The sequence below is a fragment of the Miscanthus floridulus genome, chromosome 7, assembly GCF_019320115.1.
Source record: "Miscanthus floridulus cultivar M001 chromosome 7, ASM1932011v1, whole genome shotgun sequence".
NCBI lineage: Eukaryota > Viridiplantae > Streptophyta > Magnoliopsida > Poales > Poaceae > Miscanthus > Miscanthus floridulus.
The window spans coordinates 120,471,985-120,495,514 of record NC_089586.1 but is presented as its reverse complement, the minus strand read 5'-3'; the positions used below and the strand labels follow the sequence as shown (position 1 = coordinate 120,495,514).

Genomic DNA, 23,530 nt, shown 5'->3' with positions numbered 1-23,530 from the left:
CGATAAGTTGTTCAGTAAGCTAAGTCCACGGAGATAGACCAGCAATTCGGAGCCAAAATTAAGAGCTCAACAAACCCATCAAGGCTCTAATGTTTGGTCCAGGAGGATCTTCTGCTAACCTTTCACCGTTTTTTTTTTGTTTTATATTCTTTGATGTTCATTAGAGAGGAGCAGGTTGAGGTGCTTGATGACGACAAGCTTGTGCTGGTGATCAACAGGTTCAAGCAGTTCTACGAGGGCATGGTGGACAAAAGGAATTACTAAAGGTGAAAAAAGGTGGAAATAACCAAAAAATCAAGGGGCTTCTTTAATAATATATATATATTTCTCCAAAGAAAAAAATATCAGTTGACTATTGGAAAATAGAAACATGTCCATTCTATTACTCTACAAGCTTGTTCAAAACGCATATTAGCATTTCCTTTTGTGGTTGGTACGTCACGGATTTTATGTAAAGCAACATTATAAATTATATACAATTTGCAAGTAACATTTCGGCAATACAAATAATTTGTCTTCTAGAATTATCACGAAAACTATTTCTTTTTGAAAAATGATGAAAAGATTGTACTATTTTCTTTGTATCAAAATAAGTGTATATCTCGTCGAGCAGTCTTCTTGTGAAACGGAATATGTACTGCTTATATATTTTGGAAAGGTGAGGAGTAGGTAGCAATTTCTCCGTGTTGAGTTTTTCTGAGTTGGACTGAGGAAAGGTGAGGAGCACGTAGCAATTTCTCCGTGTTGATTTTTTTTTTTCTAAGCCCATGTTTAGTTCCAACCCAAAATCCCAAAAAGTGCTACAGTAGTCATCACATCGAATGTTTGTGGCCTGTGTATGGAGCATTAAATGTAGACGAAAAAAACTAATTGTACAGTTTGGTGGGAAATTGCGAGACGAACATTTTGAGCCTAATTAATCCTTGAACATTAATTGTTAAATAAAAACGAAAGTGCTACAGTAGCCTAACTCAGTGAACCCAAACACGGCGTAAGTTTATTTAGACTGAGTTTACCCCCGTTCGAGTTCCTCAAAGAGATGTGAGATCTGGCACCTTACCTGTTCGGTTATTCTCCCCACGCTAGTCACCTTCAACCACCAGGACCGAAGCCACGCCACACCACACCAGCCGTCCTCGCGATCTCTCCGTCTCCCATCCCCCACCGCGTCCTTCTCCCCGCGCCTCCCCGCCGGATTCGGAGGCGACTCGCGGGGCCGGTGCGCAGGCTGCTGGCGGCGGCATCCGCGGTGGGCGGCTACCATGGAGGATCTGGGCATCGAGGCCAAGGAGGCCGCAGTGCGCGAGGTGGCGAAGCTGCTCCCGCTTCCGGAGCTCCTCTCCTCTATCGCCTCCATCAAATCCGACTACCTCGCGCGGCAGCAGGTGACGTGAACCACCCCGAAACCTCAAAATTCTACTCGCGGTGGTGCCGCCAGTTGCAGCGGAATCTCATGTAGTAGGCGAATTTGTTGGGTAAACCCGGATTGTCATTCTCAACCTGGTCGCACGGGACCTCTCCATGTAGTTTTTCTCCTCCGTTCTGACTTCTGAGCCCAAATACGCTGCTCTGTTCTGGTTGAAATTTAGTCGTGGCGTGGATCATAGTCTTATTCCCAGCTTATTGTAATCACATTCGCGAAATTACGACTAATGACTAAGTTATTATGTGCCACTGAGCTTCTTATAGTGCCACATCCAGAGGTGGGTGACTGTTCAATTCTTTCTGCAGTCAGTATAGGCAATATGTTCATGTGAAATGGTGATGATTTTTTTTTTTTGAAAAAATAGCAGGAGCACTGCCATGTCATTTAAGTAGAGGAGAGAAATGCAAGGTTACAAGGTGTTATTACATAGGAAACTTAAAGCACATAAGCGTAAAAAATGTGAACACACCGAGAGAAAAAACTATCATTACAGAACAGTAGGCGAATCACTTGCTTGAAATCGTAGCGACAAATGTGCCACAATATTCTGGGCTAGCTCAATTATTTAGCTGAATCAGAGATCTCTCCGATTATGGTGAAGTCTTGCACAATTTTTTCAAGTAATTTATCTTCTATGCAAAGCTGGAACTGCTAAGTTTAAAAGCATGGACACTTGGTTCAAACCTTGATGAGCTATGAGCTATCTGCAACTTTGATATAGACGGTTGTTTCTGTTCTGCAGTGTCAGATGAAGGTGCTAGCAAGCTGTTACAGTGTTATGTTAATATAGTTTGATACTCACACTTTCAGTTATTGAACTGGAACTCACATTTCTTCCATACAAGTTATATCTAAAGTTTGATTAACAAATAAGGCTAGTGGAGAGATAAACCTGAACAAAATTTTGAGATGACACGGTTGGGGCCTTTCGCTCCTTTTGTTTGCTTGCCTTTTTTGTCAGTCTACCTGCTTTTGTATTTCACTTTAGGACAATGTTTGAACTGTAAAACAGACAAAATTCAACCTGCTATTTGAAATATTTTCAATTTCCACACAAACTGAAAATCAAATGCACATTGATTCTATTGACAAACAACAAACAAGAATGCCTTTTATTAGTCCTAAGCTGGTTGGGGTGGGATTTTGTTTATTCAGTCACCCCGTTCTTATGCTTGTTTTATTTCTTTGTATTTTGTTATCTTGATTATAAGCTAGCTACATGTTTTTTCTGTTTCATTGCTGTTATTGTGCAAGTTCATTTTGGGGTTAGCTCAGGCTCTTGTTGAAAAGATTTAGAGAGTGTTTGAATGTAGATATTGGAGGTGCTGGAATTGAATCGTTTACAGTACCAATCAGCCTAGTTTTGGAAATGGCTTACAATACCAAATCTATCGTTTGGATGTACATAGAATCGATCCATCTTCTTCTCTGCCTCTTCACTGTACACATGACCCAACTCCTCACATCACCGGAGCTGGGGAAAGAGTCTGCCGGGGCTGGGGAAGGAGCGGTGAGAGAGGCGCCAGGGCTCGAGGGTGCGGAGAGGGTCCGGGTGGCGGTAGTGGCCGGGCATCGGGTCTGGAGCGGTGTAGAGAGGGTGGACCAGCAAGGGAGGCGTCAGGGTCGGGGGCGCATGCGCGGAGAGTGTGGGGGCGGCAAGGGACTAAGGGAGGCGTTGGGGTCAGTGCTCGGGCCTTGGGGCGCACATGCGGAGAAGGTTGGGGCGGCGAGGAAGGCGTCAGGGTTGGGGCTCAGGGCGCACGCGTGGAGAGGGTTGGGGCAGCGAGGAAGGTGTCGGGGTTGGGGCTTGGGGGCGCATGCGGAGAGGGTCAGGGCGGTGGATCAGAACGCCCAATTTCACCCAATACGGAGCCACACCCAATCTCTGGCGGCGGGATTCTCCGTATTGGGAGAGGCCACTTCTAGTTGTAGTCCAATGCCAAGGAATTGGGGTTGTAATTCCAAATCTCAATTCCACGGCATCCAAACAACAGAATTAGGGAAACCTGATTCCAATTCCAAATTCCAAGCTCCAATATCTACATCCAAATGGGGCATTAGAGAATACTTACAGAAACTGTTTAAATTAGATTGGTCATCTCGTAAAATGGCTTGAGCCACAAAAGAAAGCATGCTAAAATATAATATGTTATATAGAAAATGATTTGGACATATGCAAGTGCAATATCTTCTTGAGATTTTATCATCACATTCACTGTTTCAACCACTTTGTGTACCTTTTTGTTGTCTGACTATTTTTTACAAATTTTTCAGACAAATGATGCACAACTCAGTACAATGGTGGCAGAACAGGTATTCCTTAATATCTGCTATGAGCAGGCAAACTTATTAACTGAACTATGTTCGGTTATATTACGTTACTATTGCCGCTTCCATCATCTATATCCCTTCATGTGTGTCAGCTGGATGATGAGTTATTTCTGGATATGCTTGAAAACTGACAGGTTGAGCAAGCCCATGCTGGCATCAATGCTCTAGCATTATCTCAGGAAACAATAAACAAACTACGTGAGAATTTCATTGATATAGACAAGTAAGCTATGTATCTTGATTTCTACATTTTTCACATTCTCTTGCTTGACTGATATGCTAGACTAGCATACTTCCAAAGTTTATATGTTTTTTCCTTCATTTCTCGCTCGTATTATCATTAATTCATTAATTGCTTGCAGGTTGTGTCAGGAGTGTCAAACTTTAATTGAGAACCATGACAAGATCAAGCTTCTTAGCAATGCAAGAAACAATTTGAACACAACTCTAAAGGTTTGCTAACCAAATTTGTTGTCACCATTGCATTCCCACTCTCTTGCATCATGCTTTTTGCGTTTTCTTATACTCCCTCCGTTCCAAATTATAAGATGTTTTGGCTTTTCTAGATTCATAGCTTTTGCTCACACCTAGATATTTGTTATGTCTAGGTACATAGTAAAAGCTACGAATCTAGAAATGCCAAAACGTCTTATAATTTGGGACAGAGGAAGTAGTTATGAAAAGATTGAGCTAACCACGTTACAGGAAACAGGACCATGGAAACCTAATTAAGTATACTTGTTTGTATGCTGGTAGGATATGGGAGGTATGATGTCCATTTCTGTTGAGGCTGCTGCTGCACGTGACTCATTAAGCAATGACAAGGAGTTAATTCACACTTACGAGGTTGATTTTTCTTCTTCTTTGACTTATCAGTCAACACCATTATCGGATGCGCTAATGGTAATTTTCTATTTATCTGACTCTTCCTTGTCATCTTGCTTGTGTTGAAATTAGAGACTAACAGCTCTTGATGGTAAGAGGCGTTTTGCTCTAGCTGCTGCTGCATCTCATAAGGAAGAAGTTGGAAGATTAAGGTTCTCCTTTTGAACTTCAAAGGCTATCTAATATTAATTTTTCATGAGACACAGCATCCTTATTTAATTTTCCTTTCAACTCCCTTGTTAGTTGTTAGAATAAGATAGGCATTTCCAATAGAGGTTTGCTTCATTCTAAGGTCACTTGTGACCTAAATCAGCATTTAACTAATTACCAGTAGCATGTATTTTTTCTAAATATGAAGTTTCTACTGCTCTGCATATGCAACTGTACTCAACCAACCACTTTCTACTTTTCAAATTTAGTCCATGTGTGAATCATTTAGGCTTTTTTTAATTACTCCAATGGACAGGTAATAGAAGTATTGCTGATGGCATAATAAAAAACAGTTGAAGAAAAGAAAATTTACTCTCATTGATCCTTCTAAGGATGATGTGTTACCTAGCTGAGCTGAACCGTTTATTTTCATAGCTAGCCTCTTTTACGATATCAATGGATGCAAAAAAATAATTGAGTTCTGTATTGCAATGAAGTACACAAGTGTAATTCACTTGATGGATTCTTCACTCCACAGAGAATACTTTGAGGATGTTGATCGAACATGGGAAACATTTGAGAAAACATTATGGTGCCATATCACTAACTTTTTCAAACTTTCAAAAGAGAGGTAACTTTTTTGGCCACATGCATTGTTTATTCTATACGATTATGACATATGACTATAAATCGAGGCACTGTTTTAGATTCCTAGATTCTGGTCACTTTTTTTCTTCTTATATGCACCTGCTGCAAAGTACTAAATATTAAGTCTTGCAACAAACAGGTTTCTTTAGCATTTAAACACCAGATGGAATAATTGCCTTTCAAAATTGAAATATAATGTTTTTACATTTGAGCAGGATAAATTCACATTCTTGTTGGAGACGACATGAACCAAACAACCCCTAGAGACAAATATAGGCTATCTTATATTTAAAGCAACCTGCTGCCTTACCCTCTTCGACATGTAGCTTTTTTCTGGAGGATATATCCAAAAATGATATGACTCTATTGTTCCAGACATTTTTCCACATTATATTTCATTGACAATAAAGATACATGCAATAAACATGTTACTGCTTGTTACGTCCTTGTGCCAAACTGCCAATTTTTGGTTAAGTCTTGGCTGTGGTCGGGTTTTATTTTGTAACATAGGCGAGTTTTCTGATCTGGGTGTGTGTGTGTTTGTAAGGTCTCTTCCCCTTTATTTTCCTTCTTAATGTAATGGTACGCAACTCTCCTGCTTGTTCAAGAAAAAATGTTACTGCTTGTTATGATCTAAATGGCACATGTCTTTGTTATTTATTCTTTCTATTTGTTTATCCAAAAACTTGGTTTATCAATATTGCAACAGTAAACTCAGAATACATGCTTTAATTATATTTAAAGGTACCTCATGCACTATGTATGCTAGTATTTATACTTCCACCTTTAATTTTGCAGCCCTCAGACATTAGTTCGAGCTTTGAGGTACAGCTCATTCTTCAATTTTTGCTTTAATACAAATTTGTCAATGAATATATTTTTCAAATACAATATATTTTCTGTTTATTTTCTATTAGGTATATATCATGGCACTCACAAATTTACATTCTTGCATCAATTTTATTTTGGACTACATCAGGGTTGTTGAAATGCAAGAGATCTTAGATCAACAAGTTGCAGAAGAAGCAGCTGAGGCTGAGGGTGCTGGTGCTATGGCGACAATAACAAACCAACGTAGAACTGCAAAGTACACTTCTCCTTTTTTTCGCCAGATAAATTTCTGTTCTTCCAGTATGATACCTTTCATGCTTTAGAGGAGTGCAGTCATAAGTCCTTCAGGATATAGCATTTTCTGTTAACCTTCACTTTTATGCTATTATGATATGTGTAACACAGAAATATGTCTTGCATTTTGTGTTTTTTTTTATAAGTCTTGCATTTTGTGTTTATTTATACCAGCATTTGCACATCTGTGCACCTTACAGTTGTGCCTGAGTTCAGTAAATGAATTCACAAGCAACAAAGATGGCAGGAAACCTTTCATCCGTTTCTGCATATTCATATTATTCTGATGGTCATGTCAATCATAGAATGCCATCTTTCACGTATTGTAACTGCAAGACTTGATGACTTGTTTCTACTATTGATTGTATTGCTTTTTCTAGTGTCACACAACTTGATCCTTTACAACGCCATTTTTGTCCTTCTTAAGGTATCTATATCAGTCATAACATATGTGAGAAAGCAATGAATAATAATATAAGTTACCAGGTTCTCTATAATCGGCTTACTAATGATTTTTTGCTGCCCTTCCCAATGCTAGCAGAAAAGGTGCAGGGGCAACCCCAAGAAAGGGCACTCAAGAAAAATCGAAGGTTCAGGGAAAGGGCTACAAGGACAAATGCTATGAGTCTATCAGGATGGCTGTTGAGGCCCGCTTCAATAAGTTGCTTACTGAGGTAGTACTTGTGTCAATCCTGGATTTTAGGATCTAGTATTGCAATTCATGCACAACAGTAGCTAATGTTTTCATCATGCAGCTTGTTTTTGTGGAGGACTTGATGGAAGCTTTGGAGGAAGCCAAAGCAGTAAGAACTCTATTTCTTAGCTTTGGTTTATTGATTGATTGAATGCACTTCTGTGAGTTCTAGACTCACGAGTTACATGATTCATGATGGTGAAGCTGTCATGGTCAAAACATGTTTGCTAATTAGTATTACTAACCTGGTACACAAAAATTCACAGCTCAGTCCGGACCATACAATATTATCAGCTAATTAAAACCTATTTGTCATGCATGAGGGGAAATGTTGTTTGTCTTCTCTACAAATATTCCTCGTCACAGAAAAGAGTACTGTTTTGAACATAGACATGGTCCCCAAAACAACTTCGATCATTTATTTGTATCAAAATATATGTTGAAAAACAAATTAATTGTGATATTAGGTGCATTCTCAAGACAATTTATGCATATTATTTCCATATGACAAATCTAAATATATATAGACATACTATGTGGCAAGCGAGCTTAGAAGTGGTTGGGTGTAATATCCAAAATGCCGCCTTTCTTTTGTGACTAACGCGCGTGTGTGCGCGAGCAGGAGGGGGGGGGGGGGGGGGGGGGGGGGGGGGATCTCACCATCCTACTGGCTCTGTAATTTGGGGTGTAAAAAGAAGTACCTGATGTTTCTTTGTAAAATGTACTTGCCTTGGTTTACCTTATCAATCTTTTTGACTCATAGCTTGCTACTTTGCTTCTATTGCAACACAGATTGGAGATGAGCTTGGCGATATATATGATTATGTTGCACCATGCTTTCCTCCTAGGTATGTTGATAATTAGTATAAAGTATAAACTACACTTATCTAGTTGCTAGATTTGGAATATCTGTTCTGTATACACAGGAAGTTGGCAAATTTTTTTTTAGAGTTTTAGGGCATAGCCCCAGTCTTTCAACTAAAGTCAAAAGACGGTTCAACCGTTTACAGCATAGCGAGCGGCATCCCACTCGGGAAATATAAGCTTCCAGTTTAACCCAGCCAAACAGACACTGACACAAACCATACCAGCTACCGAAAGAAAGACAGCACCTTACAAGACAAAAAACAGGAAGTTGGCAATCAGTTTACTATAATAAAGACAAGTCTGTGCGCATCAAAATAATGTAATAGCCACCTCTTGCTGTAACTTTTTTTTAAAAAAAAAACTATAACAAGACAAAGGCATGTTAAGAGCTCACACAATGGGCCACAATTTGTGTCTCATAAAATTACCTTTTGTGAACGCTTCCAAATTCAACAACAACAACAAAGCCTTTAAGTCTCAAACAAGTTGGGGTAGGCTAGAGTTGAAACCCAGCAGAAGCAATCAAGGTTGAACACTTCCAAATTCATGTTCTTATAATTTCTCGATAAGTCAGTTGATAGAGAACAGAAGTAATGTTATTGCTGAAAACTAGTATGCAGGAGTAAAGGGAAGAAGTCTTTGCTTTTATTACTATAGAATATTGATGACCTGATTGGTTATTTTGACATGCCATCTAAAGCTAATATCCTGAAAGGAAGCAGGGCTATCCTTAGAACTAGTGATTTGCAGAACATTTCCTGATGGTTTCCTTATCTTTGCCAACACGTTAAATTGTCGCATTCCTTATTTCTGCACAGATATGAAATTTTCCAGCTCATGGTAAACCTGTATACTGAGAGATTCATTCAGATGCTTCGACTTCTCAGTGATAGAGCAAACGATATTCAAAATATAAATATCCTGAAGGTACCTTATCTCAAATATCATAATATAGTTCTCACCGCACCTTTTCAGATTGTGCTCCTTCGATTCATGAGTAATGAGTAAACATTTTTTTTACTTCTGTTCTTAGCAAGCTCGTTAATAGACTAATCACTGTAGGTGACTGGTTGGGTTGTGCAATATCAAGAAAATTTGATTGGTCTTGGTGTGGATGAATCACTTGCCCAAGTTTGTTCTGAAAGTGGTGCACTGGATCCCCTCATGAACATGTATGTTGAGCGTATGCAGGCAACAACCAAGGTACTTCTTTCTAGATCTGTTGAATGTAGATGAACTTAAACATGAGAATCATGTATTATTTCTTGTTTTCTTCTGTAGAAATGGTACAGTAACATTTTGGAGGCTGACAAAACACAACCACCAAAGAGCACAGAGGATGGAAAACTATATACACCTGCAGCAGTGGATCTATTCAGAATATTGACCGAGCAAGTTCAGATAGTTAGAGACAACAGCACAGACGTCATGCTATATCGCATTGCTCTTGCGGTTATTCAGGTATTTATATAGTTACTCTATGAGATTATGTAGTCTACCGGGTTTGTTGTGTTGTGCTTCACGCTTTTGTAATCAGTTAATACGTTATTTAGATCTTCTATTTTTGTCATTTGCAGGTCATGCTTGATTTTCAAGCAGCTGAGAGGCAAAGACTTGAGGAGCCGGCTTCTGATGTTGGTCTGGAATCTCTATGTGCATTGGTATGTTCCTTTCTGCTTTTGGACCTCGATGAGATGTGAATTTCCTGTCTTCCTTTATTGCTTATTATTTGATCCTTATGTTGTATGTGGGTGCAGATTAACAATAACCTGCGTTGCTACGAACTTTCATCAGAGCTAAGTAGCAGTACATTGGAGGCACTTCCACAAAACTATGCTGAACAGGTGCAAATCTGTGACAAAGCTTTTGCTCTTTATTAGATGTCATTCTTTCAACCATGTTTTAACTTGTCAAGAGATGATTTCATGTTTTTTGAATTACATAGCTCGGTCATTCTTAAGTTTCTTCTTATGAACTTGAAATATTACACATAGTATCAGGGCCAGGGTTCTATTTCCCACCAGGGTCAGATTTTTACTTGTCTCTGAAGGAAAAAAAAAAGTCTTCTGGCATGGTTCCAGAGAGAAACTTGTCTAGGCATACTTTTTTTAAGGGTACAGAGAGCAACCAGACTGTATGCATTAGCTATATCGGTTCTCTTTCTCTGTAGGAACCAAATTTCTTACTTTTGTCTGGCGTGCAGAATAAAGTTTCCTGGCAAATATCAGTAGATGGAAGCTGTCTGGATTTTGATATTCATAAATCAAAATTTGGATGTAAATATGTATTTGTCCTATGGGTGTAATTTTCAACTTTGACCTGACCAACATGGAGGCATTCTTGTGGAGTTGTGGTTGGTCTAAAGAATACATTCTTGTTGTAAAAAAAAAGAATACATTCTTAAATATCACCAAACTTGTACTCCCCTACCTAGCTAGAAAGCATCAGATGTATGTTTCTTGGATCATAGCTTGCAAAATTGAGAATTGTCCTAAATCTAAGCATCGCATGCTTTGCAAATCTATATCTATACTATAGTATAAAGAGCGTGCAAGCCGGCAACTTCCGTCGCTCTCACAGATCACTGTTACCGGCACAGCCAACGCGTGATGTTTTTTTTCATTTTCTGTGAACAGTACCGGGTTTTTATGAACAGTGACGGGTTACTATGAGCAGTACTTTACCCATTAATAAACAGTACGAACCTGTTTTTTTTTTTTTTAAAGACGCAATACAAACCTTTTTTCCCCACTATTACCCGCGCAAAGCGCGGGATTACCTGCTAGTATTGTACTATTTATATGCAAATGTTGTTTGTGCTAGTGAAATTCCACTGGGAACCAATCTCACTTCCAAAACTGGGATGTTTGAAATTTGAATCGGGAGAACAAACTGGCTGGGAGAAATCCGGTCCCTGTCGACTACTGGTCTGGGTGCTTGGCTGTATTCTTGCATTCTCTGTAAAACTGAAAATATTAACCCTATTTGTAGCTTGATGTTAATTGTTCTTTACTGTACAATGTTTCTATCTCTTCACTCACCTTATGTTTTTTGAAGTATAAGCAAAATATTCTGTTACAGGTTAATTTTGAGGACACTTGCAAAGGATTTCTCGAGGTTGCCAAGGTTTGTGCTGCATGCATACGATATAGCTATACATCTATTTACCTCGTCCATGAAACAGTCATTTCAAGCATTATTATTTGTTCTTTCAACAGGAGGCTGTCCTCCAAACTGTTAGTGTTATTTTTGAAGACCCAGGTGTGCAGGATCTACTCGTGAAGCTTTACCAGAAAGGTACTTCAATAGCAGCATTGTCTGTGTTCTCTTTTTCTTTTGGGTGTTTAGTTTCTGAAGTTAATCGATCCTAGATGGAATGGCCCATCATGAGATAATCCCATGAAATTTGGTAGGATGGCCTCATTCGTCATGTTTACACTAGATGTGTGTTTATGAGGGACGAGTTGATGGGTCAGGTGAACCCATTCCATTTCTCGAAGCAAACAAGAAAATTAGGTTTGAAGCTAGTATAAAATGAACCATCAGCCTCCCACTCAAACCAAACACTTCATATATGTCAGTTCTTGGTCAGTTTTTGAATTTTAACGCCTGCAGGTCCTTTCATTCTGTAAGAGATTGATAGATTTTCTGTAAATATTGCCTACTATTTTCAACAGCTACTTGTCATATTTGGTGCTAACAGTTGGTTACACTTGTTTGGTAGTAGTTAACATTCAAGGCCTTTTTGGATAAGAAGCATTAGGACCTGGATGCTTAGGGTTTAGCTTAAACTAAACCCTAAAATCATAGAGCGATCCCATTCTTTTGAACACACCCTCAAATTCTTTGAGAATTTACTTTTGCCATTTTGGCTGTATAACTATGTGCTGAATCCCAAGTGGGCATATCTGACGTGTGCTTTAGTAGTGAGTCCAGCATGATTCTGTTAATACCCTCCCAGTAAGCAAGCTAAGTTGATGTACTGCTTGGCACAAAGGTGCCAACAGTCATGAACTGTTCTAGTGTGCTTTGCCTAATTTTTGTGACATACTTCATGTAGTGTCTTCTCTTGTCTATGGAATGTCTGGTTGCAATTTGTTTTCTCACACGATTCTTTCTGCCCAGACTGGCTGGAGGGAATGGTCACAGAATATCTTGTCGCGACATTTGCTGATTACTTTGGTGATGTTAAAATGTAAGCTTTATTTTCCTATTAAAACTGACATGTGGTATGGAACTATGTAGGAATGTACATTCCCTGGAAAATCCTGTGGCCTATACATATTTTGTTCATTAATTATGAAACGATTTGTGGCATAGTTTTGAGAAAACTGCACCACACCATATTCTATGCCATCAAGCCATGCCTGAAGTTTACTGAAAGATCACAAAATATCAAACATAAACAATGTGTTTGCCAAATATGGAAACTCATGTGCATGTTAATAAATTTAAAATACTTGAATGGATTTGTGAATGTTAAAAGTTGCAGGTAGATCCAGTGCAATTAATTTTGTCTGCACTATTTAATGTTTTCAACATATCAGTAGTGTTTCTCATAAACTAGGGAGTGTTGTTTGAATGTACACTTCAAATTTCTGCTCCGGTCAATTTAGTTTCTCGAAGTTAAATGTTAACAGTCTAGAGTTTTGCTTATAATAGTTGTCTTTATGTGCTTTAGTTGTGTGTGTGTGTTTGTAGGTATATTGAAGAAAGATCATTTCGAAGATTTGTGGAGGCTTGCATAGAGGAAACAATTGTGGTCTATGTTGATCATCTCCTTTCTCAGGTTTGCAGAACTACCCTTAGTGTTCAAGTTAGTTAAATCGTATCATACTGTACCCTAAATCTCCATATCTGCTGTAGTGTTCAAGTTAATTAAATTGTGTCATACTGTACCCTAAATGTCCATATCTGGAGGGACTTTAAGGATCATATAATATATATTAACACTCTAAAAGGAAGACTTGCAGTGTTTCCTAGAAATGATTCTGTACAGAATAGTCACTGCTGTACACTGGGTTCATACCAATTTGACAACATTCACCTCCAAAAAAGAAATTCACATGACATGTAATATTATGTCTGAGAAGAACTTTCAAAAGCTAATCTCACAACTGCTGTCTGACATGTCCTTTCAATAATTACTATGTGTTTCCTTTGCGTCTGTAGAAAAACTACATAAAAGAAGACACAATAGAGAGGATGAGGTTAGATGAAGAGGTGCTTATGGATTTCTTCAGGGAACACATCAACGTGACAGTAAGTATAATTTCTGCTAGGATTTTGTTCAGTTACTACTACAGATTTTTCTTCATTCAAAGCTGAAAACTAGCCAGTCTCATGTGACAGTTCGAATGCTGAAAATCGTCTGCAGTTTTGTGCATGCATTTTATTGAAATGTGGATACTGTGGGGTTTTTTTTGTCATTGAACACCCATTGTCCTAGAAAGGCATATGATGTTTCTGTATTACTAACTTGGAACTGAAAAGTTGTCTTTACACTGATCCAGAAAGTTGAAAGCAGAGTGCGGATTCTGGCAGATATGAGGGGAGCTAGCTTCAGCTGAGAGTTTGGATAGCTTTACTCTCATTTACACAAATATACTGGAACATCAACCTGATTGCCCGGTAATTTGTCTGCCTAACAAATATATTCAGCTTTGCTAATGCTTGATTATTAAAAATATGAAACCGCGTGTTAATTTCTCATTATGCCCTACAACTTGACATCTGCGTTTTTTAGCCTGAGGTTGTCGAGAAGCTTGTGGCAATGCGGGAAGGCATTCCAAGAAAGGAAGCTAAGGAGGTAACGTCACAACGCCTCTCACATCGTATGCGTCATTGGTGCTGCTCTGTTTTCATGAACCTATGAACGGTCAACTGTGGTCCAACGGAAGGCCACTTTGTGCTTATTGACAGATTAGGGTTTTTTCGTATGCTTACTAGTAATTTGGTCGTAGATTCTTACTCCCTAGTCGTTTCTTAGGTCGTACAAGAATGCAAAGAGATATACGAGAACTCGCTTGTGGATGGCAACCCTCAGAAGTCCGGTTTTGTGTTTGGCAAATTGAAGTGCTTGACAGCAAAGAAAGGCATATGGAGGAAGCTTGGGCAGTAAGTGAGGACTTGCAGCACAGTGGACAAACTTACCACCAAGACAAAGACTGTACATTTCATTTCTAAATGATCATTCTTTTGTTTTTTTTTTTGTCGATGCTACTGTTGGGTTTCACGTTTATACTATCAGTGTGTACGCAGCTTCAGGAGCAAAAATGTATATTCCACTTTGCTTAGCTACAGAAAATTTTGGTGTAAAAACATGTAATTTATTCAATAAAATGATTGTTATTTGCAAGAAGTTTGCGCTAAGTCATCGTACGCGCTTGACAGCTGCGGATTCAGGCGCACCGCGCACGTCATGTATGCTACTCTGTAATCTCTGTGAAATCAGAACGAGGCGGCTATAGCATATAGACGGTGTCAAGTGCAGAGAAGCCTCATTCGCTCGTGGGTCCGTCGAGCCATTCGAAACATGTGTTCGAGGTGACGAGGTATAGGCCGAACCCGCCCAGCAGAAGGCGACTTCCCAACCGTCGACAGTGAAGCATCGCGAATGAATTTGTTTCTTTTTCCGGCGCTGCTACGAGCAGTGCCACGACGGATAAAGTCGACGATGTTTAGACGAGGGGAATCGCCGGCGTCTAGACGTCCGATGGCATACGATTTTGTCGGACAGTAACATGGGCGCACTTTCATCGAACGGCACAGTAGAAACACCATCACGCGACCTTTGATCGCCAGCTCGCGTCTGCCGTTGCGTTGTATGGCTGCTGCACGGACACATCCGTCTCGTTCCACCTCGCACGCATACCTCGCCCCCGTCCGCCACTCCTTACCCATGACCCCCTCCTCTCTCTCCGTGCGGGTGGGACCCGGGAGCCGCGATGAGGACGAGCACGCCCTGTTCGCCCATTCACTGGCCCCCAGCTCGTCGCGCCCCTTCCCCCGGCGCCCGGGGCATATCCCCATGACTCTCTGAACATACCTCTGAAACATAAAACACTTGCAGCATGAAACACTTGAATGCAACATACGTCTGAAGCAAATGAAACATTTAGAACATACACTTGCAACATGTGTGTGAAGCATATGCAACATCCAGACAAAAATACTTGCAACTCACAACATGAAAACACTTATTGCAACATAAGACCGAAACAGCTGCAACATTTTGAACATACTCTTGCAACATATGTGTGAAACATATGCAACATCCAGATAAAAAACGCTTACAACATAGTCTGAAACAGATGAAACATTTTAAACAAACGCTTCCAACATATCTCTGAAATACTTGCAACATGCCTCTAAAACATTTGTAACATATGTAACATCCCGATCTACTTTTGCAACATCCATATGAACCACTTGCAACATACCTCTACTGAAACATTTGAATTGTAGCACTTGCAACATGCATCGTATCCCCGTGTGGCCTCCTCCGCCGTCTGCAACGGGGTGCGGCGCGCCGCAGCCATAGCAAGAGGCGATGTTGGAGGGCTTCCGCACCGGGGCCCGACGCTTCTCCTTGCGCTAGCGACGCCTGTTGGCGTCGTCGGGCGAGGCAAGCAGCGGAGCAGGAGAAGCAACAGTCAGGCGGACGCGTGGAACAAGAGCAGGAGCAGTGTTAGGAGCGGTGGAGCGGGCACGTGGAAGAGGAGCAAGAGCAGTGGGGCGGCGTGACAAAGCAAGAGCGGGAGCTAGGGCGGCCGTGGTGCGAGGGTGGGAAACGCTGCGACGGATGTGGCCGATGCGAATGAGGAAAACATCACTCTCTCTTTTTTTTACAAACCGTTTACGTCGTGGTGAGGGGAGCAGGCCTGTGGGCGGGTCCACAGGCCCAGCTAAGAGCGTCCAGACAGACGGACACGGAAGGGACACCCGCTGGAGCATTACCGTCAGATGAGATGTCCACCACGACGGATAAAGTCGATGATGTTCATGTTTGTTGAGATGAGATGTCCACACCAGATTTTCATCTACGCATGCCCGTGATTCATTACGGCGTAATCGGATACCGGCCTATTCAGATACGGCCCCGCCTCCTTGGCCGTAATCGCATCCAACTTCCCTCAACTCGTGTCTCCCAGCTAAAAAGCCACAAGCAGTAAGCCATCAGTCCTCAGCGACCTTATCATCCATCCATTCGCCTGTCTGTTCATGACGCTGACGGACCATCTGTTCGTTGCCGCCACCGTCATGCCAGTTCATGATTCGATTCATCTCCTGCATTCGTTCGACAAACAAAAGCAGACCCAGGAGCGAAGAAAGTGATGTTTCAGCCAACGGTACACTTCGGATTATCTCCCTTATTCCATTCCTTTACAGCTTACAACAAGAAATGCTTCAGTTTTTTCCTCCCTCGTGACAATGCAACGAACAAATCACTCAACAATGCCCTAGGTGATACGCTACGGTACAAGGAAAAGGATTAACATTCTACAAAGTCTGTATCCTTTGGATCTGCGACTCAGCTTGCGAGTCGCTAGCTGGATTATCTGGAGTGTGCTCACTGACAAAGCTCTCGATCTTATGAAGTGACTGTGAAGATGTTAAGAGTGTTATCTTATAAAAAGCTGTCTGATGATATGTGGAAACTGGAAAGAGAAATGGTATTCGAGGTAAGCTTACCTCAATTGCGATATCAGTGGGTGTCAGCTTAGAGACATCATGGTGACCTTGTTTAGATGCAATCTCTGCAAATGCCAGGCACAGGTGTGTTAATCCAACTGGAACTTGGAACAAAACTATAATCAAGTCTTATGAAGGACCATCTGATCATATAGTTTGCCAGATTATCCAGATGGGAATCTTACCTTCCAGAGAAACCCTGACATCTGCATTTGCATAAGCATCACCCCTTTGCTCTGCAAGCATGCTGAGCTTAGAAAAGGCCTAACATAGAAGGAACCCAGTGAGTGATCCGTATTAGAACTAGCATAAAAAGTGTGATCATGCCTACAGATACCACAAGTAAAGGCCTGGAATCCAGGATAGGGCTTCAAGGCTTAAGTGGATCTATGAGCGGTTCTTTGTCCAAATAGAATGGAAGAAACAGTTCCGTTTCACCAGCATGAAAGAAATTGAAGGAACAAGTAGCTACCATTGTGTATGGATCACCAGATGGTTGATCCAGAAGAGGACGAGAGGCAGTTCCCACTTTAGCAATACGCCTAGCAAGAGCATCCAAGGGCACATCTAACCAAACAGATAGTCCCTTCTTCATATATTTCCTGATAATGCAACGACAGGTCACAATACTGATTTAAAGAAAACAAAGCGACCCATTTAAAAGAAAGAAATAAAGTGAGCTCTAGATACCAGTTAACCGGTCGGATAACAGCACCACCTCCGGTGGCAACAACTAATCGTTGCATGGAGGACAAATCTCTCAAGACACTACTCTGCAAGGCATGAAACACAAAGAAAGGTAACATCATAAGCCAAAGCTTCCAACTCTGGGCATTAAGGAATAAAAAACAATCATTATAAATCAGAGAGAGTACTTGAGGATGTCAGTAAAGAATCGGTAACCATTACCTCATTATCCCGAAAGAAGGCTTCGCTATGAACCTTGAATATTTGGGCAACTGAAGGCATTCCAACAGCTTGCTCCACTAATTTGTCACTGTAAAACATAATTCAGAGCAACAAATCTCATCATCAGTACCTGTGCATCACAACATCCATAGAAACCTTCAACAAATTGCTAATTTACTTTCACAAAAAGACACAGACCTATCGAAGAACGAATAACCCAAGACTTCAGACATAATCTTCCCCACGGTACTTTTTCCAGAACCCATCATTCCTGCACACAAACACTCACTCATCAATCATAAATTCAAATATGGCAGTTTCATCTAAAAGTGGACATTCTTTATAGCAATCGCAATATAGGAGGATGAGGACTAACCTACTAAGTAAATACACCTCCCGTTCAAGTAGAACAGGACTTCTTCTGATTTTCTCTGAAATCGTAGTACAATAACATTAGACCGGTACAAAAACACATGCACTCTCCATAGTAATTGTTGATCTGATGTTTTAGGAATCCAAGATCTTGGTCAATACCTTCAATAGGAGAGCTTCGTCAACGGAGTTATGCAAGTTTTCATGACCTGCACAGGGATAAGATCATAAAAAAATGTCAACCATAGGGATACAAGCATGGGGCTCCATCTTCCTATTTTCCATTTTCCTATAATCCGAAACCCGATTGATTTATCAATTTCTGACAAATCAAACCACTCAAAAGGCATAGATCCTCCCCGCAACCCTAATAAGAGGAAAACAAAACTCCGGAAATCACTCGGAACCCATGGAACCAAACTACTTCATAAAATCCTACAGCCAAATCACACGTCAATTCCATGAAAGTCAACAAATATGACGAATCCAAACATGGCCCAATAGCATTGATTCGATTAGAGCGAACCGAATTCGCAACAGACGGAGTAAAAAAAAACGACAAGGAAGACAAAAAATGCCGAATCACGCCAATCTGACCACAATATGTGTATGTAATGTAAAAAACAGAGAGGCGAAGAAGGGGCTGTACCACCGAACGATTTCTTCGCACGGAGCGGTGCGACGGGCTTGGACCCGCGAGCCCGCACAGCAACCGCTGTTCCCGACGGGTCAGCGACTCTGAGGCTGCCGCTGGGCGACTGTAGGCCGCCCCGGCGCCGGCCGGAGCCGAAGCCCGCCGCCCGCGTCTGCAGCGCCAGGCCCACGCCCCCCGCCTCCATTGCTCTGCAGCGCGGGGAGAGGGGACGCGGCAACTAGTCAGCTACGGCTCAATCTCAGCGCGATCCGGACGTGTAAAGAAGCAGAGGGAGGTGGTGGTAGCCGGTGGCGGTGGCGGAAATGTGGGCATGTGGGGACAGTAAAATAGTGACGGGCGTGCATCGGGCAGGACGCACCAGACGCTGCCGAGTAGTTGCGTATTTCGACCTCGAGTTTCCCTTTTTGCCCTTGGGCATTTGCTTTTGTTTGCTGTTTTGTTCATTTGTTGTGATCGCTTAGGGGGTGTTTGGTTCCTGCAGAGAAATTTTAGTCCCTGTCCAATCGGATGTTTGGACACATGTATGAAGTATTAAATATAGATGAAAAAAATAACTAATTGCACAGATTGTGGCTAATTTGCGAGACGGATTTTTTAAGCCTAATTAGTCCATGATTTGACAATGTGGTGCTACAGTAAATATGTGCTAATGGCGGATTAATTAGGCTTAATAAATTCATCTCGTAAATTAGTCTTCATCTGTGTAATTAGTTTTATAATTAACTCATATTTAGTTCTCCTAAATAGCATCCGAACGTCCGATGTGACATGGACTAAAATTTAGTTCGGGAAACCAAACACCCCCTTAGGTAGTTGGTGCCCTGCCCTGTGGCTGCGCCTAGAGCCACACGCTTATATTGTGAAAAATCATTTAGCTTCATTTATATTTATTGATTGATTGTTCTTGTGTAGTTACATGTCACCGGTATTAATTATTTTTAATAAATGTATAAAAAGAGATATATCGATCGAGATTTTCAGAGTTACTTATAAGGCCAAGGGCATAAGGGTTGGCATAAAAAGATGGGTGTTGCCACAATGTCACCTACCATTTCAAGGATCCTCGTCTTCCAAAACGCAGCGTTGAAATGAATTTGGATCGGGGCGTGTTACTAGTATTGGTGAAAAATATTTATACAATCGCATATGAAGGTTGGAATTCCTCAGCTTATCCGGTTCAGCTGGGTATTTTAGTCAAGGATGCACGGTGGGTTAGTTGGGGGATCTTGCTGAGTCAGAGTCACCTAACGCTGGGTCGGGGTCGGGTGCCACGTCAGACAGATGCGGCTGGTGGGAAGGGGGTATCTCGGCAGAATCGTGCGGTGGACTGATGCGGAATCGATGCAACATGCGGGAGAAGATCATGGGCCGGCCCGTGCTTTTCGCTTGTTTTTTTGTACGTATAGTTTTTAATAAAAGCAAATTTTCAGGGAAAAAAATATAGTAAAATTCACGTCTTCCTCAGTTCTATTTTGGAAGTAAGCCCCTCAAAATATATTACTGGGAAATCAAGCATCTGCCCTTTTTCTTTCGAGATAAAGATTGGGAAATTCTATTGTTTTGAGACAGGAGCAGTAGATTGATGACCGTCAATAGAACTTAGATAGACTTGCCAGTCAGCAAGGACTGCGGCATCATTAAATATTCTGGTTAAATATCACGAGGAGCATAGGAGAAACGGAAAACACTAACAACATGTATTCCATGTGGTTGTTGCACTGTGTGGAGAAAAGTCTAAACAAAATGCAACGCGATAGTAGCTCGTAAATGCTTGTTTCCTGCTAATTTAAACGACCAGTCGAAACATGCGCCCTCTTCGCTTGGCTTATAAGCCATACTTTTTCAGCCGACAAACATTATTTTTCTCTCATAATAAATCAGCTAACAAATAGTACTTTCAGTCATGGCTTATCAGCCAAACGAACAAGACAATGGTCTTAAGCCACCAACCACACAACTCCTGCTAATTTAGACGACCGGCCGAAACATGATCCTAAGCCACCGCCCACCAACCGCACAAGCACAACTAAATAGTCGCAATTGGGAGCGTGCTTGCTTTTGGCGTGGTCAGAACCAACTCTTCAGAGTGACAATGCCATCCCATCACGGCATCACGCCGGTCGCCACCAACCCAACAAATGGGGCAATTTAATTTATTGCCACTCTTACGGTTGCCACTCCTTCAGTTGCCAGCGTTAAAAGTGCTCCTACATATTTGCCACTGCATGCAATTCGCCTCCTACGAATTTACCATTTTCGCCGACGTGTCGTGCCAGATGGACTCGCCAGCGTGGAAGGCAGCCTGAGAACCCTATTTGGGTGTGGCAAATGACCATACTGCCCCTCCTCCACCTCACGTTCTTTTCTGGGCCAGGCAACCTTTTTCTTCCTCTTCCCCCCTTGGTTTTCGTTTCGGTTTTGCTCGAGCTAAGCTTTGAGCTTCCGTTTTTAGATTTTGGCCTTCCTTCCTCTTCTTTCTTTGCTCTCCGATCCGTCGTCTCTCCCTGACTCCTCCTGACAAAAAGAGGGAGGAAACCGAAGCGACAAGCAAGCAAGCAATGGGTGTCAAGGGATTCGTCGAGGGCGGCATCGCCTCCATCGTGGCCGGCTGCTCCACGCACCCGCTGGACCTCATCAAGGTCCGCATGCAGCTGCAGGGTGAAGCCGCCGCAGCGCCGCAGCCAGCGCTACGCCCGGCGCTCGCCTTCCACGCCGGTGGCCACGCCGTCGCGGCGGTTGTCGTCATCATCTTCGTCGTCGGCACCGATCGTCTCAGAACTCGACGCCCTTGAAGACCTTGCGCACCTGCTCGAGCGTGACGAAGAGCACGACGGTGAATGGCCCCTAGCGCATCACGGTGGGGATGAACCCCTTGTACAGCGCCATGGGCCCTTCCGACCTTACCGTCTTGAGGGCGTAGTCGACGGCGCCGGCGTACGGCGGGGGCGAGCCGGGCGCCACCTTCATGTTCATCATCCTCGTCTTGACGACATCCACCGGGTTGGACGCGGCCGCCGCCACGATGCCCGCGGTGAAGCTGGCGGCAACGTGCGTGGCGAGCCCGTCGGCGCCAGGGCCCCGGCGCGCCAGGATGGCCTCCTTGGCCTGGTCGTACGTGGCGAGCTGCGACGCGGTGACGATCATGGCGCGGTTCACCGTGAGCGACGACCCGCGCCACAGGCTGCGGACGCCCTCGTCACGTGCCATCCGGCCGATGGCGTCGCCGACGCCGGCGTAGTTCCGGCGCTCCGCCAGGGGGAGGCGCCCGTCCGCCTGCATCCGCACCATGGCCACGTCGGCCGGGTTGCCCACGGCCGCGCCGACGCCCGCCGCCACGAGCCCCGCCGCGATCTTGCGGTGCAGCGGGAGGACGCCGTTGTTGTCCTGCGGGGTCCACTTTGTCTTGAGGATGTCGTACAGCCCCATCCGCATGGTGGAGTAGAGCGTCTGGCGCAGCATGGTGGCGGAGACACCAGAGAAGAGCCCCGCCGCGCCCTCGGACCGCAGGATCTACGCGCCCACGGCCAGCGGCCCCGGCTTCCTCGGCGCCGCCGGGATGTCGTGGTGCGGGAGCGCGACGGCGTGGCCACCGGCGTGGCCACCGGCGTGGAAGGCGAGCGCCGGGCGTAGCGCTGGCTGCGGCGCCGCGGCGGCTTCACCCTGCAGCTGCATGCGGACCTTGATGAGGTCCAGCGGCAGGAAGGTCATTTGTCAGGCCCAAACAGGCCTCCCAGGCTGCCTTCCGCGCTGGTGAGTCCATCTGGCACGACACGTCGGCGAAAATGGCAAATCCGTAGGAGGCGAATTGCATGCAGTGGCAAATACGTAGGAGCACTTTTAACGCTGGCAACTGGAGGAGTGACAACCGTAAGAGTGGCAATAAATTAAATTGCCCCAACAAATGCGTTGAACAGTGTAAGAACTAGCTATGGATAGAAGGGACGGAGCTGATGCTGAAATTTAGTTTATGCAGATGTTTATGCTCAAATATTATGATAGAAAAATATTGTTTAATGGTTAAAAAGTAGTTCTGAATAAACCCAAGCGAACAGGGCGCATAAGATGATAACTCAACCAGCTATTCAGGCAGAGAAAGCAGCCAAATGGTAAAAAAAAATGCCAGCAGACTTTGATTTGATTACGGGCATGACGCGAGTGGTTTCGGCGAATCTCCTTTATCTTTGATCCTCGCAGTTGCAGGGAAAGCCGGAAAGTTACTGCAGCCCGTTGCTGTCACTCGATAAAATGGAATGACCGTCACTTCGCTCACTTGGCACGCTTGTTGATTTCTGGATTGGTTTAGGCTGACTGATGCTGGTTTGTTGTGAGAGGAAAATACTATTGGTTGGTTGGTTTGGGCTGGCTGAAACTAATAAGCGAACAGAGTGAAACCATCATATTTCTGACTAGGCATAGACTAGTCTGGGCCTTTTAGCTTCTCTCTCGAGTCATGACAGCGGCACAATATATTCATCTGCGGACATGTGTGTGGAGCAGTATGAACATTTCCGACTCGCATGCGTGACTTCACGCCGGTCAAGGGATCCGGCTAGCCAGTGTGTGGAAAAGACGAAGCTGAGACCTGAGAGGACAGTCAAGGGATCCGTCAAGAAATGGGCAGTTTCGTGCCGCCCAATAAGTGAATAGGACAGCGGTCTTTTACACTTTGGTGGGTAATAAAGAAAGAGAAGTTAAGCAAATAAATACAACTAGTCCCTCGCCTGCATTCTCCCATTGCCCAATAATGGCCCCGTTGGCTTCGCTGAAAAAACAA

At 43.0% G+C, this 23,530-nt stretch overlaps 1 protein-coding gene and 2 pseudogenes across 1 annotated transcript; 1 reads left to right on the top strand and 2 right to left on the bottom strand.

The window, feature by feature from the left end:
* The first annotated feature begins 1,047 nt into the window (after nt 1-1,047).
* LOC136467750 (exocyst complex component SEC6-like) lies at nt 1,048-14,487 on the top strand (annotated as a pseudogene).
* A 1,978-nt stretch (nt 14,488-16,465) lies between these two features.
* LOC136467752 (shikimate kinase 1, chloroplastic-like) lies at nt 16,466-19,069 on the bottom strand. Its single transcript, XM_066466530.1, has 10 exons — nt 18,751-19,069; nt 18,264-18,310; nt 18,106-18,160; nt 17,928-18,000; nt 17,730-17,817; nt 17,511-17,593; nt 17,293-17,422; nt 17,006-17,084; nt 16,821-16,885; nt 16,466-16,730 (listed from the first exon to the last, which is right to left on the bottom strand). Exons 1-10 carry the CDS (start codon nt 18,938-18,940, stop codon nt 16,629-16,631), a joined length of 912 nt encoding a protein of 303 aa, XP_066322627.1. The 5' UTR covers nt 18,941-19,069; the 3' UTR covers nt 16,466-16,628.
* A 2,459-nt stretch (nt 19,070-21,528) lies between these two features.
* Nucleotides 21,529-22,464, bottom strand: LOC136466140 (mitochondrial uncoupling protein 5-like; annotated as a pseudogene).
* Nucleotides 22,465-23,530: the final 1,066 nt, after the last annotated feature.